At 58.4% G+C, this 14,683-nt stretch overlaps 2 protein-coding genes across 2 annotated transcripts in view; one reads left to right on the top strand and one right to left on the bottom strand.

Annotated features, from left to right (window-relative positions):
* Positions 1-220: 220 nt before the first annotated feature.
* On the bottom strand, positions 221-11,614 carry SURF4 (surfeit 4). Its single transcript, XM_036855155.1, has 6 exons — positions 11,416-11,614; positions 4,303-4,489; positions 3,596-3,672; positions 2,915-2,958; positions 2,284-2,470; positions 221-1,580 (listed from the first exon to the last, which is right to left on the bottom strand). The coding sequence occupies exons 1-6, from the start codon at positions 11,461-11,463 to the stop codon at positions 1,314-1,316; spliced, it is 810 nt and encodes a 269-aa protein (XP_036711050.1). The 5' UTR covers positions 11,464-11,614; the 3' UTR covers positions 221-1,313.
* STKLD1 (serine/threonine kinase like domain containing 1) overlaps positions 11,462-14,683 on the top strand; it is a 21,094-nt gene continuing 17,872 nt past the window's right edge. The window contains exons 1-3 of the mRNA XM_036854196.1: positions 11,462-11,608; positions 11,941-12,015; positions 13,698-13,784. Coding sequence (XP_036710091.1) covers positions 11,462-11,608; positions 11,941-12,015; positions 13,698-13,784 — 309 coding nt within the window. The remainder of the gene's footprint in view (positions 11,609-11,940; positions 12,016-13,697; positions 13,785-14,683) is intronic.

Below are 14,683 nucleotides of genomic sequence, written 5' to 3'. Positions count from 1 at the left end.
CAGCCCTGGGGAGGCCCTCAGGCTTGCACCCCTAGCTGAGCAAACCGGAGAAGGTGAGATCGGCTCCAAGGCAAGGCTTGCGAGAAGCCTCCAAGGAGGGCCTTGTTGAGTTAGGCCAGCCTCACCGTGTCGGTCTGACCCTGACTCCCCGTGGGAGGCACAGAGGCATCGCTAGGAGGTGGACGAGCGGAGAACAGCAAGAAGCACGCACAGCCCCAGGAAGAGAAACACAGTATAAGGCAATGTTAGGAAACTTGAGATACAGGATTGAGATCCAATCGGTAAGGCATCACAAATCGTAAAAAGTAATTTAGGCTGCATTCAGCATAGCAAATGGACAATCTGAGCAAGCCGCAGCCTCGTGAAGATGGGGGAGTGGTGGCCGCACGGCCTGGGGAGCCCCGCGGGGGAGACGAGTGGGCAGCGCTGGCCCGGCTCTGGCTGTGGCCCTGGGGCAGCTCAGCGTGAGGTAACCGGTCTGAGCGCCCCGCTCCGGCCAGGCCCCCGCAGTGGCAGCTGCCCCCCACCGAGCTGGGCACGCAGGGGGTCCGAGGCCCACGTGCTGCCGGGCCTGGGGGGTGGGTCCCTGCGGGCTCCAGGCAGCCTCCCCATGGGCCACCGTCCGCACCTTGAGCTACTACCACTCCCAGGGCGTCGCCCCATAAAAACCGCACCAATCCAAGCCGAGCCTCTGAGGAAAGCCTTTCACCCTAGACGGCAGCCTTGGCTGCCTCTCTGACACTGCCTTATTCTTTGGGTCTGGGGTTTCTCTGTATGCTCTCGCTGTCCCTATAAAGTATCACAACGCAGGGCAGAAACAACGGGGAAGGCACTGGTGCGGGTTTGAACCAGTGTGTTGATGTTGGGCTGGGCCACCCCAAATCATCGAGTAGTTTTAGCTAAAAACGTAAACTTTAAAAAAAATAATAAGAGGGAGACTGCTTTGAATGATACACAAATGTATCTGCTCACAGTACAGCTTGAAGGTCCCCCACCCCAAAAAAGAAACCAAAAAAAACAGGACTGAGAGGCCACGGCCAAGCAAGCTGCTCACTCCAAGAAGCCGCGGCCCGCCTTGGGGAGGGAGGTGCTGACCACGGGCCGGCCAGCTCTGCGCGGTCACATACCGGGTGGTGGGTCCAGAGCAGATTTAGCCATCAATTATCAGGTGTCCGCAAATAAAGTTCTCAAAACATCTGTGCCTTTACCAAGGGAGGGGAGGGAAGAGGATACAGAAATGCTGGCAGTTATGTCGAATCCACCCCGAACCAGTCCTCGACGGCCACGGGTCCCAGCCAGGCGGGGAGGGTCTGTTACCACTCTTTCTTCTTCTCGTCCATGGACACGCCCCCGGGGCCCAGGGCCACCACCAGGAGCAAGCCTCCGATCACCGACATGGTCTGGAAAAAGTCGTACTTGAGGAAGTCATGCATGGGCTTGTAGACGGGAATGGTCCAGAAGGCGTTGAAATACACGTTGATGGCGAACAGCCACACGACGAGAGTCAAAGCGGCCAGCTTGGTTTTAAAGCCGACGGCCACCAAAATCATCAGAGCCGTGCCCACGATGTTCTGGAGAATCTGCACAGGTTGAAAGGTAAGCAATGGAAATAAACAGGCAGGTTCCAGCTGCCCGAGTCACTGCAGTCTGTGGGCCAGGGTGGAGTGACTCAGGGCATGCCGAGAGCCGGCATTACAAGCAGGGAAGAAAATCATGTCTCCTGCGATGGGGGCAGCAGAGAAAGCAACGCTTTGAATTGAGAAAGGTTTGGGGAGGGGTAAAAGGCCTCCGATGAACAGGCTGGGATTCACCGGGACCTGCTCCAGTCTGAGCCTGGTGGACCTGTCAGTCACAACCGCAGTCCCCGGCGCTGCTTAGAACCAGACGCTCCCCCCTCCCCAGCACCAGGAGCCCCTCCTGGGGACCCCGCCCGGCCAGGGCCCCGCAGCTCTGTAAGCTACTGGGGGACAGGGACAAAGCCTTCGACTCTGCAGCCCCAACAAAAAGGACACGATAAAGGCAGGAGCGTGAGGAAGGAAAGAGAAACAGGAGCCTGTGCCAGGAACCTTCACCGACAGCCTGGACGGACCCTTCAGCGAGGTCAGGGAGACTCGGGACTTAACTGGTTGGAAAGGCAGCTTCTTGGTGCACAAGAGCTTGGCAGTGTTCTGTTTCCTTTCACAGGACCATCCCAGTGGCCCCTCAGCTATGCTTAGTGCACAAGCTGGGAAGAGGGGGCAGCGCCCCTTCTAGAAGGACAGGGACCCGGCCAGAAACACTTACCGAGAAGAAGCTGGCGTCAAAGTGAAGGAGGGTCATGAACATCAAGACCAGCAAGACCCGGCCTCCGAGCTGCATGTACTGTTTGGGGGAGCTCTCGCGCATGGTGGGGACGCCCGCAAACATGCTCTTCCCTTCGGAACGGGACTCCGCCAGGAGAAGCAACAAGCCTCCGCCCAGGGCCAGGTTCCTGAGGAACGGACAGGCCACGCCAGTCGCTCAGGCTCATCAGGCTCCGTGAGCGCCCGGCGGCCCAGATCGGGAGACCCCGGCAGGAGCAGGGCCTCCGGTGACACCCGCGGACAGGGAAGCCCCACACGACCGGGGACATGGATGCAGCCGCGCCACCCTCGGGATGGCCTGGCCTGGGCTCTCCTGCTGACCAGCTGGGCCCCTGGGAGCCAGTGCTTCACTCGGGCCCTCGTCGCCCTCGTGAGATACGGGGTCGGGAGGGACGACCTCGTTCTCACCTCTGTCCTGGGGGCTCTGGGTGGGGAAGGAAAAGGCTTCACCAACGTCCACTACAGATTCTAAGAAGCATGGTTTGGACCCAAAGAAACTTACTTCAACCAACAGTTACTGAGTTTAGAAACATGACGAAAGTGCACTAAGTCACCAGCCAGAAGGCACCTACCTCATCAGAAACTTCAAGTCCCATAAGATGCTGTAGGCAATCGTCTAAGGAGAACAGAGAAGAGAGAACCTTGAGTCTCGGCATTTTCAAACAGATCTGTATTTCTACAGAATTAACAGCATCAGGCAATTCTTCCAGCATAGGTGAGAATCTAAATACAAGACGCACAAAACCCTTTCAGGACACCGGCAGCCCCAAGCTCAGTGTCTCTCAGGGTGCAGTGGTGGCCCCGGATCTAACAAGCCCCCGCTTCCTCGGAGTGGAGCCCAGGACGTCGTGGAGAACATGACGGCTCCGAGACAGCGGTCTGGAGTAGGTGTGTGACACACCTCACGTGAGTAGCTAGGTGCGCTCCTTTATGAATTAGGATGCTAACAAGACAGCGTCCTGGCTGCAGCCGACCCCGTGACTTGTCCCCTTGTCACAGGGAGCTCAGGAAAGTGGCAACAGGTGGATGCCCGGAGTTCGGCCCCTTCCCAGGGTGCTCGGCTGTCCGGCTCTCCTGAGCTTCCACGGCTTGCATGGAGGAAAATCCAGCAATTTCTCAGAAGAGAAAAGGAGTTCCAGGCAGACACAGAGAGGGCTGAGAGGGGAGTGAGCCTGAGTCCTCACGAATGCCTTTTCGCCAGAAGCTCTGCTCTAACCAGAGAGAGGGTGAGACCCCAGCCATGTGCCGTTTACCTGCAGCGCGATGATGCCGAAGAGCCCAAAGCAGGCGTACTGCACGAAGTTCCTGCTCAACACCAGGATGCAGCCGGCTGGAAAGGAGGAGGGCGAGGGTCAGGGGACCGTGGCCACCTCCCCGGGCGCTCTGGTGCAGCGGCAGCCCAACCGCCCGCCCCCCAAGCAAAAAGCATCTTCTGGGAGGATTCATGGTAGGCACGGGCCCCCCCACACACGTCCACTGGCCTTTCCTCATCAAAAACACTAGTCCGGAAAGTGGGTCCCTTGCTTACAGAGTCACTGCCCATCAGGAAGAAGCTCAGCTGTGGAGCTGCGGGACAGGCTGGCAAGCGCAAGTCCCGTCCTTGCCCCCTAACGTGCAAGAGAGGGAGCGCTGCCGCCGGAAGACGGTCAGCAGGCGCAGAAGGCAGACCCGAGGCCAACGCAGCTGCACTGGCGTCTGATGCTCTCCCTTCTCTGTTTGCCTGTCGATCCTTCCCAGACACCCTGGCTCTGGGGTGCCTCGGCTCCTCGCTGGCCCACCCGGGCGCCCCCATCTCCAGCACCTCCTGCTCTGGGCACTGGTCACAGGGCCTCAAAGCAACGCAGCCGGCACCAAACACAGAGCACCCGGCCGCGCGTGGTGGGCCCAGCTCCCAGGCCCGGGCTGCCGCCCTGGTGCGAGGAGCTGCCGACGCACAGCCCCGAGCGCCGGCACCACTCACTCAGCTGTCCGAGCAGGTTGAGGAACACGAAGGAGGAGGCCAGCAGGTAGCCGCAGCTCCAGGTGGTGTCGATGTAGTCCCGCTGTTCGCCCCACTGGAACCACATGCGGATGCCGTCCTCCAGGAAGGTGCTGATCAGGCAGAGGCGCGCCACGTGCGGCAGGTACTGCTTGGTGACTCGCAGGAACTGCGGGGCCGCGGAAAGCCGAGGGTGAGGGGCCCGGCACCCGCTCCCAGCACTGCCCAGCGGGTCCGGCCACGGGACCACCCAAGCCTCCGTCCCGGAGACGACGGAGCCCGAAGGCGATGCCACGGGCCCGTCCCCGACCTCCTCCGTCATCTCAGCTGCCGTGTGTGTGGCAACTACAGTCGTCACGCGTGGACCTGCCCCAGGACACAGGGCATGGGCAAGGCAGACTCGCCCAGCGACAGACTGAACCGGCCCTCGGAGGCGACCCAGTCGAGGGTGTCTCTGCCGCGGCACTACCGCCTCTGCACCAGCTCGTTCTCTGTCATGGGGCGTCCTGCGCCGAAGGCTGTGAGCGGCCTCCCCGGCCTCTCTACCCACCAGTTGCCGTGAGGAACCCCCGCTCCAACTGTGACAGCCCAGACACCTCCAGACACGGCCGCCTCCTGCTCCCTGCGGGCCACGCCATTTACGACGGGTGATTAGGAAACGCACAGGCAAGGCGAAGCTGAGGTACAGGCGTCATGCGGGTGGACCACACGCACTTTCTCTTACCAAGCATTCGAAGCTGAGGTACAAAGAGAGAAAGCCTGTGACACACGATAACACAGCAGGAACTCGGGAGAAAGATCGGGGACACACCCACACGAGTGACATGTCAGGAGCCAGAGTCTAAAGGGCATCGGTGAGTCTGACTCCGCAAAGGGACAGTTGAATGAATGTCACAGCCCCTCTTAGGCCGATTAAACCTGTCATTGGGACAAACAAAGGTGTATATAAGAGCGTTTCTTGGTGTTTGGTGTTTTGAAGAGCCGCTTAAAGCCCTAGGAAGCGCTAAAGCTGTGCAACAGGGTTAACGAGCCTCGGGCTGCTTCGACCAGCCTTCCGCTCGCCAGCTCTGGCTCGGTGTGCACAGAGAAGCCTCCCCGCCTCCGGGGATCTGGGCCACAGCAGCCTGGCCTGGCTGGCCTGGGAGGGGAGGAGAGAGAGGTGACAAGCCAGGTGTCCTCTCTCCTCCAGTCCTGGAGCTGGAGCCCCGAGGTGTCGCGTCTGCTCAGCCCCTGACCCCCACGGAAGCGGCGCCAGCGTCACAGTGAGGGAGAGACAGACGCGCAGACAGTCCAGCACGCAGGTACGGGCACGGAAGCAGGGGCGGAGACTGGAGCTCAGGGCTCTCATCCTGGCTGATACCCGCCCGCCAGCACACTGTGGACTGTGGACAGACCGCGTTACTTTGGGGGGCGGGGGCGGTCTCTACTGTCCTTCTAAAAGTGAGGACAGCTGGGTCCATGGTGGCGAAGATTCTTTCCAACTTTAATGAGCAGAGGAGAAAAGGGAAGGGAAAGGACCCTGTTTAAAAAAAAAAAAGAGGTCCCCAATACTCCTGTATGAATTCTGGAGTCCACGCAGAGAAGAAACACATCAGATCAGGGGCTGCGGGGACAGCTGACGCCACGTGCGCTCCCGTTCCTGCCTCATGGCCCGAATGATTGCAGAATGCCCAGCAACGGTGTAATCACCCAGCCCGTTGAGAGACGAAGGGCACCTCCTCAGCTCTGATGCCCTGGCCCAGCCCAGGAGCCCGGGCGACGACACAGGCCTCGGCTCGGTGTCGAAACCGGGGAGAAGCCATGGCGAGGCCGGCAGAGCCCCACCGGACGGCCGTGCAGACTCGGACCCCCAGGCGGAGCCCGACTCGCCTCCGTGCGGCCCTGCGCCCCCGGGGGAGCGCGCCCACTGCGCCGCAGCCCACAAGACGAGACGGAGGCAGCGTTTAAAGCCTCCGAGACGCGTCTTAATTTGAGTGTCTGGGTCAAGAGGATTAGAGAGCGGCGAGAGAAGGTTCCCTTCGGACACGTAATTCATTCCTCCCTCCGCGCGCAGACACGCCAAGGAGACAGACGTCTCTCTGCTTTGGAAAAACACGGCAGAAGTTCAGGCATCTGTGCTCTGAACTAAGCACGAATCTGATTTTCAAAATCATACGTGGCCTAGGTTTAGGGCTGACAATTTTATATGTCAGGCCGATCCAGAGCCTCTCTTAACCAGCCACCCGCTAATGAGCACCTGTTTGCACTGAACAGGAAAGAAAAAAACTAGGTGTGATAGAACATGAGACCAGACCCAATTTTCATCTTATTGCCTACACACATCTTGGTCTCAACGTGTGGCCCCTGAACCCACGTCACGCTGCCTTAGACAGTGTCCCCCCGGCACAGTAGAAGAGCCCCCGAAGCAGGCACCCAGAAGCCACCTGGCCGGTGCACGTGCTAAGCCGGCCTCCCGCTCACACAAAGGGCCCGAAGGCCGGGGGCTGCCTGCTGCCCGCGCACCCGTGGCAGTCACCCGTTCGCTCCACTGGGGTAGCCACACCTGACCTGGGACATAACTCTGGGAATACGGTGATCATGTCCCACAAAGCACGGGAAAACCTACTTTCTCTTAGTATTCAGGACAAAAGGGACCTGAGGAAAGCAGTCTGCAATTCTTGTTTCATGAGAACTTGGAGGCGGAGGAAAGAGGCAGTCAGACTTCCTTGATCACCGAGGACTGGGGCTGCCCTTATCAAGGGCCAGCTCAAGCCTGCACATCCCAGAAGATTAGAACCTGCGGCCAGGTGACTTCCCGCACATCAGGCTGAGTCAGGGCTGGTACTGGAGCTCAGTGACTCACACATGTGCGTCCACCGAGACCCCCGAACCCCCAGTAAGTCTCCCTGAGCACTGCTCTGTAGGGTCACGCAGCACCTCAAGGTCCACGAAGAGATGTCAGCCGGCCCTGAGCTGGAGAGATGGCCTGGCTTTCTTTACTAAAAACCCACGTGGGACAAGGCGCCTACCAATAGGAAGGCAGCTCCAGGCTGCACCTGACCTTCCGGGAGAAGCCTCACCAACTACAGCCCCCGCACGCACGCCTCCACCCTGTTCCCCAGAAGAGGCGGGGTGGCTTTTCTGAACCTCCTGTCTAAGATCGGCGAGCAAGGAGGAGTGAGTCAGCCGGCTCCTCTCCGCCCTCTCCCCACTCCTTTTTGGCATAAGGCAGGAAGCCCTTGTTGGGGAGGGGGTGACAGAGCAAAGGAACAAGAGGAAAACACTCAGCGGCCACCCACCACTGTCACCAGAACCCTACCACACTGATGGCCAGCCATGCACTGTTAATCCAGAGCCCTGAGACCTGGGGGCTGTGTACGCCCGGTTCAGTGTCCTGCCAAGGCCATCCTAGCTCTCCAGCGATTGACCAGAGGCCAAGGGGAGCTCCTGGGGGTGAGAGCTTCCAGGACTGGCTCTGTCCTGCCAGAGGACAGGTAGAAATACCAAAGGCCAGGGACCTCCCTGGTGGCGCAATGGTTAAGAATCCGCCTGCCAATGCAGGGACACAGGTTCGATCCCTGGTCCAGGAGGATCCCACATGCCGCAGAACAACCAAGCCCGTGCGCCACAACTACTGAGCCTGCGCTCTAGAGCCCGCGTGCCACAACTACTGAAGCCCGTGCACCTAGAGCCCATGCTCCGCAACAAGAGAAGCCACTGCAAAGAGAAGCCCGCGCACCACAACGAAGAGTAGCCCCCGCTCGCCGCAACTAAAGAAAGACCGCGCGTAGCAACGAAGACCCAATGCAGCCGAAAATAAGTAAATAAATAAATAAATTTATTTTTAAAAAAAAATACCGAAGGCCACACTGGAGAGCAAGGCCTCATGCAGGTTATCTGTCACCTTGGTGACGAACCACCAGGCAGAACCCATTAAGTGCTAATACTCCTATTTACCGGTGCAAATGTGCTTGCAAGTTACAGTCTGCAGACCGGCAGCGGGTTCCAGCTGCAGTGCACGTGCGTAATTTTGGATTGCCGAGATCGTTAGTCTCCGGCTCCTTCCGACCAGTCTCAGATGGCTTCCGAATGCCCAGCTCCCGCAGAGAGCACTCCCAGCACCTTCTCCAGCAGGGGGACTGTCCCTGGCCACCCAGGGCAAGGAGCTCGATGCCAAAGAGGCAGCTCGGGCACAGCCTGCCAGCGGGAAGTAACCAGACCACTCACCCTGCGCTCGCGCCTCTGCGGACCTGAAGGGAAGGTCGCAGGACGGCCAAGCCACGCGTGGACTCAACACATCGACCCACCACGTGCTGCGCGAGACCACACACACCTCCCTCTCTGCATCTAAAGATGGAAATGCTATGGCCAAGCTCCGGGATCCGGGGGCGCCAGAAGTAGTATATACGGAGGACCTGGCCCAGTGCGGGCGCATCGAAGATTCGGGATTATTGTCCTAACTCTCAGAGGACACACGGCCCTTTTGAGGTCCTGTTCACGGCAGCCCAGACTTTCTGACCAAATCCTGTCACTTCATTTTTGCTTTTGTTTTCTGAAGACAAGGTTAGAAATGTCATATTATACGATCAGTGACTTTGATGACATTTCCCCAGTCCCTTCAAATTAGATCATTTTCATCTTAAAAGCCGGACTCGCAGCACCTTTATTGTTTTAATACTATGGGGGTAAATGTTAAAAACAAAAGCGCCACCCCGGATTTTGTCCATAGGAAGCCATTGCTTTGGCTCTGCCCCCAACTATCTGTCCACATCCTCCTCTCGCACCAAGCCTGCCGCCAGAAGAGGCTCCGAACTTTGGTTGTGACAGCACGCTGAGCCCCGCCCTCCTGAGTCACCCACAGAGGGCCACAGAGGGGTCCGCTGACAGCCGTCACCATCAAGGTGGGCTCTGGTGCTGAAAAACTGACAGCAGGAGCCTGCACTGCCCGACAGACGCAGCCTTGGTCCACGCTGTTTCTCCGGTTTTTAGGCAGCGTGCCCTCTTACGATGCTAGTGCTTTGTGCATTTCCCTTCATTTGTACGAGGAGAGGAACACCAGGCTTTAGAAGCACGTTGTGTGTGGTACTAGCCTGGAGGTCAGAGACTGGGTTTCTCCCAGGGCCGTGGCCCCAGGCCAGCCTCAGCACGCCTGGCCTCCCTTCCCATAGTAAACTGGTGCAGGCCAACCCTGTGTGCCCCTCAAGGGCCTTTCTGGTTCCAAGATTCGGCTTCTTTCATTGAAGGCAAACAAAATGCATGGAGAAAAAGAAGAAAGGATTATGTAAAAAGAGTCTGGTGGTTTTTTTTTTTTTTTTTTTTGGCAGTAGGAGGGTTTATCATTTGATACTTGGCAGCAACTTGACTGGAGACATTTTATCTAGATTCGGTTATGAAATTCACTTGCAAAACCAGGGTTTTTCCGGGCTGCAGAGTGAGTGTACGAGGCTCTCATGACTCCCTTGGCTAAAAGGAGCCATCTTCTTAGGTAGTTGCTACTTGGGGAAACAAAATTGGGTCACTAAGATTATGGCAATGAAAACCGACAAACTAAGCAAGCCTACTTGACTTTTGAGAGCTTTCGATATGAATTGTTTTTGAGAGGGATACAATTTTTGGATTGTGTCTGTAAACACAAAATCATGACCTCAGGAAAAACTGTTTCTTCAAGTTGATATGTTTTATCCCCAAACTGGTTTTTAAAATATCAGCTCACAGGAAAGTAGCGCATAGGAGAACCCGACTGGGAGGCCACACAAGAGAGGTACCATCCCTCAAGGGAAACAACAGGAAATCTTGTTCACCAATAACTGATCAGAAAGCGCGCAGCGCGCCCACACACACACACACACACACACACACACACACACACCCTTCCAAGACGCCCAGCCTCAGAGTATGATGAATTAATACCACCCTCATAAAAATAAAAAATTTAACCTCACTACTCTTAACTCTGGCAAAGCCACACACACATTAAGTGAACCAAAGAAAGAATGACAGTTGGGCCAGACGTGGATCTTCCCGCAGAGATGGGGCTGGTCGTCTGTAGACATAACGGGATACTTTTAGAAGTAAAAGGTACACGACTGAATAATCACCACCACGTTCTTTGGACCAAGCTTGGTCGAAAGAGAGGGTGGAAGCTGCGTCCTTTCCCCTTTCCAGGATCTGGTTCTGTCCATCTAGTTTTTGAACACCTTTAATGGTGACTCAAGGGCCTGTTTCAAGGGCTTCCCTGTAGCTCGGAAGGCCACCTGTACACCCTTGGAAGGGGAAAGACAGGAAGATAGGCTTCCCCTCCTCCCAGGTTTGTGTACAGACAGATACCCATTCATTTCAGTCTCAGGGCAGAGTCCAAACAGGGAAGGAAAACGCAGGGAAGGGTCAAAGGGACCCTAGGAACCCAACACATCTGGGAAAGAGAAAAGAAAAAGTACTGTGGCTTTCTTCAGTGGGGTGCATACCAGGGCGCCCCCTTTCCTCTGGGAGGACCCCAGGCCTCCAGTCTGACCAACCCCCGTTCAGGATCAGCTCCCCAGCCCGCCCCCGAAGAGTGCCCAGTAAAAGGAAAAGCGTGCAGGGACCACCCAACAGTGTAGAATGCAGAGGACGCGCCCCACGCACCCCGGGGCCTCGGGCCCCTTCTCAGGAGCCGGGGAGGCAGCCGCCGACACCCCTCGGCTTCTAGGATGGCCCGGGCCGGGCTGGGGAGGACGGGCCCACCGAGCTGGGCGCCGAAGCAGGGGCCCGGGAACACACCCAGAGCCCGGGTGGGGGGACGGCGCCAGGGCAGGCTGGGCCCGGAGGCCGAGTCTGGGGGTGCCCCCGGCCGGGACGGGCGGCGAGCCCAGGAGGGAGGGCCCTGGTTGGGGGAGGGGGCGCGATCCCTCCGGTGAGATCGGGAGGGGTGAGGGCACGGCCCAGGCCTCGGGGCGGCCCTGCGGGCCGGGGGCCGGCTCCGGGGGCGGCCGGGGTCTCGGGGCCGGGCCCGAGGGGTGCAGGCGGGCCGGGCGGGGGCCCCGGGGGAAATCCAGGAGAGGGGGCCGAGTGGGGCCAGGGGAGGGGGCTCTGGGCGGGAGGCCCGGGGGAGGGGCCGGCCGAGCCCGTAGGCCGCACCTGGTCTGCGAAGTCCTCGGCCGTGCCCATCAGGTCGTTCTGGCCCATGGCGGCGGCGGGAGGCTCGGCTAGCTCGCTCGCTCGCTCCCTCGGCGCTCGGCCCGTCGGCGCCCGCGCCCGCGCCCGCTGCGGCCTCCACAGGAAGTGCCGGCGGCCGGCCTCGCTTCTCGTCCGCGGCTCCAGCGGCTGCCACGTAGGCCAAGCCTTAAAGGGGCCGCGCCGCGGGGCCCGCCCCTGCCGCGCCTTAAAGGGGCCGCGCGCCGCCCGCCGCGCTCAGGCCCCGCCCACCGCGCTCGAGGCTCCGCCCTCCCCGCTCGAGGCTCCGCCCTCTCCTCCCTGAGGGCCGGCCTGCTGGAGACGCGCGGGTGCCCCAGCGGGCACTGTGACACTGTTCGGGCAGGGAGGGTCCCCGGATCAGGCCAGCACCCGGGGCTGAGGGGCGCCCCCAGGGTGGGGGATGGGCGCTCACCGGACGCGGTCCAGACTGAGCATGCTCAGTTCAGGGTCCGACTCGGCTCGGGCTAGCGGTACACCCCAGCGCCCAGTGGTGGGACAGGGAGGCCGGGAGTCTCCCCGCAAGACACCATGGAAAAGTACCAGGTGCCGAGTTGTCCGCTGGTGGGGAGGCGGGGGCGACGAGGGGCCGACGGTCAGGGGCGAGCCCAGGACCTGGATCTCCTGCCGCCACCCCCGGCCCCCTACCGGTTTAACGGTCACGAGGGGCCAGCGGCCAGGTCCGACCCTAGGGAGGCAAGGGGCCCGTGTTGCGGCCAGTGTCTGCTTCTAGCTCATAGGGTGACCTCGGGTACCTCCAGACGTGACCTCCGGGGTGCCCTTTGCCCCTCTGGGCCTGGGTTTCCCCCTTTCTAAAATGGTGGATGAAATTAAGGCCTCTCCAGTCTGAATATGGAGGATGGAGGACACCTTCATCCTTTTCACCCATGGGTCCATGTGCTTCGGCCCATAGAGACAGGACACCCTAGAACGTCCAGAATTCATAATCAGATGCCCCCAGACTCCTAAAACACCCCATCAGTAGTCCCTAGCTGGGGGAACTTGGGCCTTTTCCAGGGCCTGTGAAAATGTTTAGGACGTGAAAAATTCACAAAACAAAAGGAAAGCTGCAAAATAAAAATAAATGAATGTTTAACTAAGATGTCAATTTTTTTAACTGAGTCAGTCTCTGTAAAAAATTCATTAATTTGACAATAATTGGTCAGTTAGATTTTTCTCACTTTGTGAGAATTCCCTTTGTGTGGGAGACTATGGGGTGTCAGCCAGTGGTAAAGCAGGTGAGCTTCTGGGTGACCAGAGAATTTTAAAAGTAGTTACTTTTTCAGGGGGGAAAAAAAAAAGACTTGATCCGAAGACAGGGGTGCATTTTACTGTTTAATTTGCCCCTTAAGAATGCTTAAGTGTGCATTCTTACACCAGCGTAAGCTGCTCAGTACAACGCCCCTGTTATTCCCTGAGCGGGATTCAGGCTGGCACAGGGGCTGGATTACAGAATCCTGAAACTTTTCTGGACTCTGAGAATCCTTAGACGCGGGGTTCCACCCCCTATGTGCCCTCCTCGGCATCCTGCCCCCTTCCCCCCATCCTCTGATGACTCTAATCCCATCATCCACCCTCACCTATCCCTCAGCCTCCTTGTGCAGAGTTCTGGCATGGCGGCCATCTCTCTGCAGGTCTGGCTCGATGCGCCAGCTCTGGAGTCAGACCCCAGAGTTCCAGTTGACTCCCAGCCCTCTCAGTTATTAGTGTTGTATCCTCAGGCAAGGACCCTGCTCCCTGTGCCCCAGTTTCCTCCAGTGTAAACAAGGAGATAGCAACAGCGCTGACTGCGTGGGTGGCTGTAAAGTGCTTGGCACGTGCCAGGCACACACACGGCTGTGACTATGATTGCACCAATTATGGACCAGTTACTTTCTTGTTTGGTTGCCCAGTTTGGAGGTGGATGCCGGAAGCTGGGATCCTAGGGGGCTAGAGAGAGTGAAGAAACCCTCTGCCCCAGGGAGGTGCTGGCTCTTGGATGCCTTGCAGGTCCTCACCACAGACTGGAGAAGGGGTGTGGGGTGGTGGACAGAGCTCCAGAGTCGACCTCAAAGAGATGGGCTCGGGTTCTGCCTTCACAGGCCTCCTCAGCCTTCTGGGCCATTTCCTCGTTTGCCAGCCCACGAGGGAAGTCAGTTAGGAGGACCGGAAAAGACACTGGAGGTGGGCACGCTTTGGAAAGTGAAAAGCTGTGTACGCTTTCCTGAAAGCTTCTCTTTTGCTGGTAGATTTTGGACTGGCTGAATCCTGGGGCCTTGGGGGTGAACCTTCTGGTGGAGGAGACAAAAACCAAAGTAAAGCACGTGATAAAGCAGGTAAGAGGCCGTGCCTGTGGCACCCAGTGGGGCTGGCTCCCCAAACACACACCGATCATCCCCATGTTAGAGAAAGGCGATGTGACAGCGGGCTCCTCTCCGCCAGCAGTCACGAAGGAAGATCCAGCGGGCTGGGGGGCGGATAGACGGGGATGGGGGGGTGACACGAGGCTCCTCCGGCTTCCCCGCCGACTCACCTCTCTCACCCTGATGGAGAAGGAATGCTCATGTTCGCTCCACCAGCAACCATACCCACCATTGACGCGGACATCGCGCCCGGCATCAGCATCGTCTTCTTTCATCTCCCGCCACCTCAGCAAAGCGGGACTGATGACCCCGCTTTACAGCCAAGGATAGGGAGGCTGGAGGGGGTGGCCAGGGACTTGCCCAAGGTCACACAGGTTTAAGGACAGAACGCTGACCCCGGGCCCTTCCTTCACCTCCTCACCAGGGCTGGCACGGCCGGGTGGAGTGCACACCTGCAGGAGGAGAGCCCTTAGCGTGTCCAAGACCAGGCAGTCCAGACGAATGGAGGGTCTAGGGAAGAGCTTCGCTGGTGGCTGCTGCGGGCGCCCTTCCCCCCTGCCAGGCCTCCCGTCTGTGCAGCAGCTCAGCCCCGAGGCAGCAGGGCCGGAAGTCCTACCGGCCTCCTGCTCCACTGCTGGCTGGCTGTGGGGTTGCCCCGTTGTCTCACGGGCCCGTGGGGCAGGATGGGTGACTGCCTTCACCATCAAGGAGCTTTATTCTTTCTTTTGAATTTTATTTATTTTTTTATACAGCAGGTTATTAGTTATCCATTTTATACATATTAGTGTATATGTCAATCCCAAGGAGCTTTTTTTAAAAGTCAGTCAATCTTTCTAAACAAAATGGAGGAACAGGGTTGTATATCCTTTCAG

The sequence above is a fragment of the Balaenoptera musculus genome, chromosome 6 (assembly GCF_009873245.2).
Source record: "Balaenoptera musculus isolate JJ_BM4_2016_0621 chromosome 6, mBalMus1.pri.v3, whole genome shotgun sequence".
NCBI classification, from domain to species: Eukaryota; Metazoa; Chordata; class Mammalia; order Artiodactyla; family Balaenopteridae; genus Balaenoptera; species Balaenoptera musculus.
Note: the sequence above shows the minus strand (reverse complement) of the source record. Positions and strands in the feature narration are given on the sequence as shown.

What these genes read in the sequence shown, in the direction of transcription:
- SURF4 (XM_036855155.1), bottom strand. Translation starts at nt 11,463, where the DNA reads ATGGGCCAGAACGACCTGATGGGCACGGCCGAGGACTTCGCAGACCAG. An exon ending in CAACCTGCTCGGACAGCTGA is followed by an intron (nt 3,673 to 4,302) that starts GTGAGTGGTGCC and finishes CCTCCTTTCCAG; the next exon opens with CCGGCTGCATCCTGGTGTTG. An exon ending in GACTTGAAGTTTCTGATGAG is followed by an intron (nt 2,471 to 2,914) that starts GTAGGTGCCTTC and finishes TCCGTTCCTCAG; the next exon opens with GAACCTGGCCCTGGGCGGAG.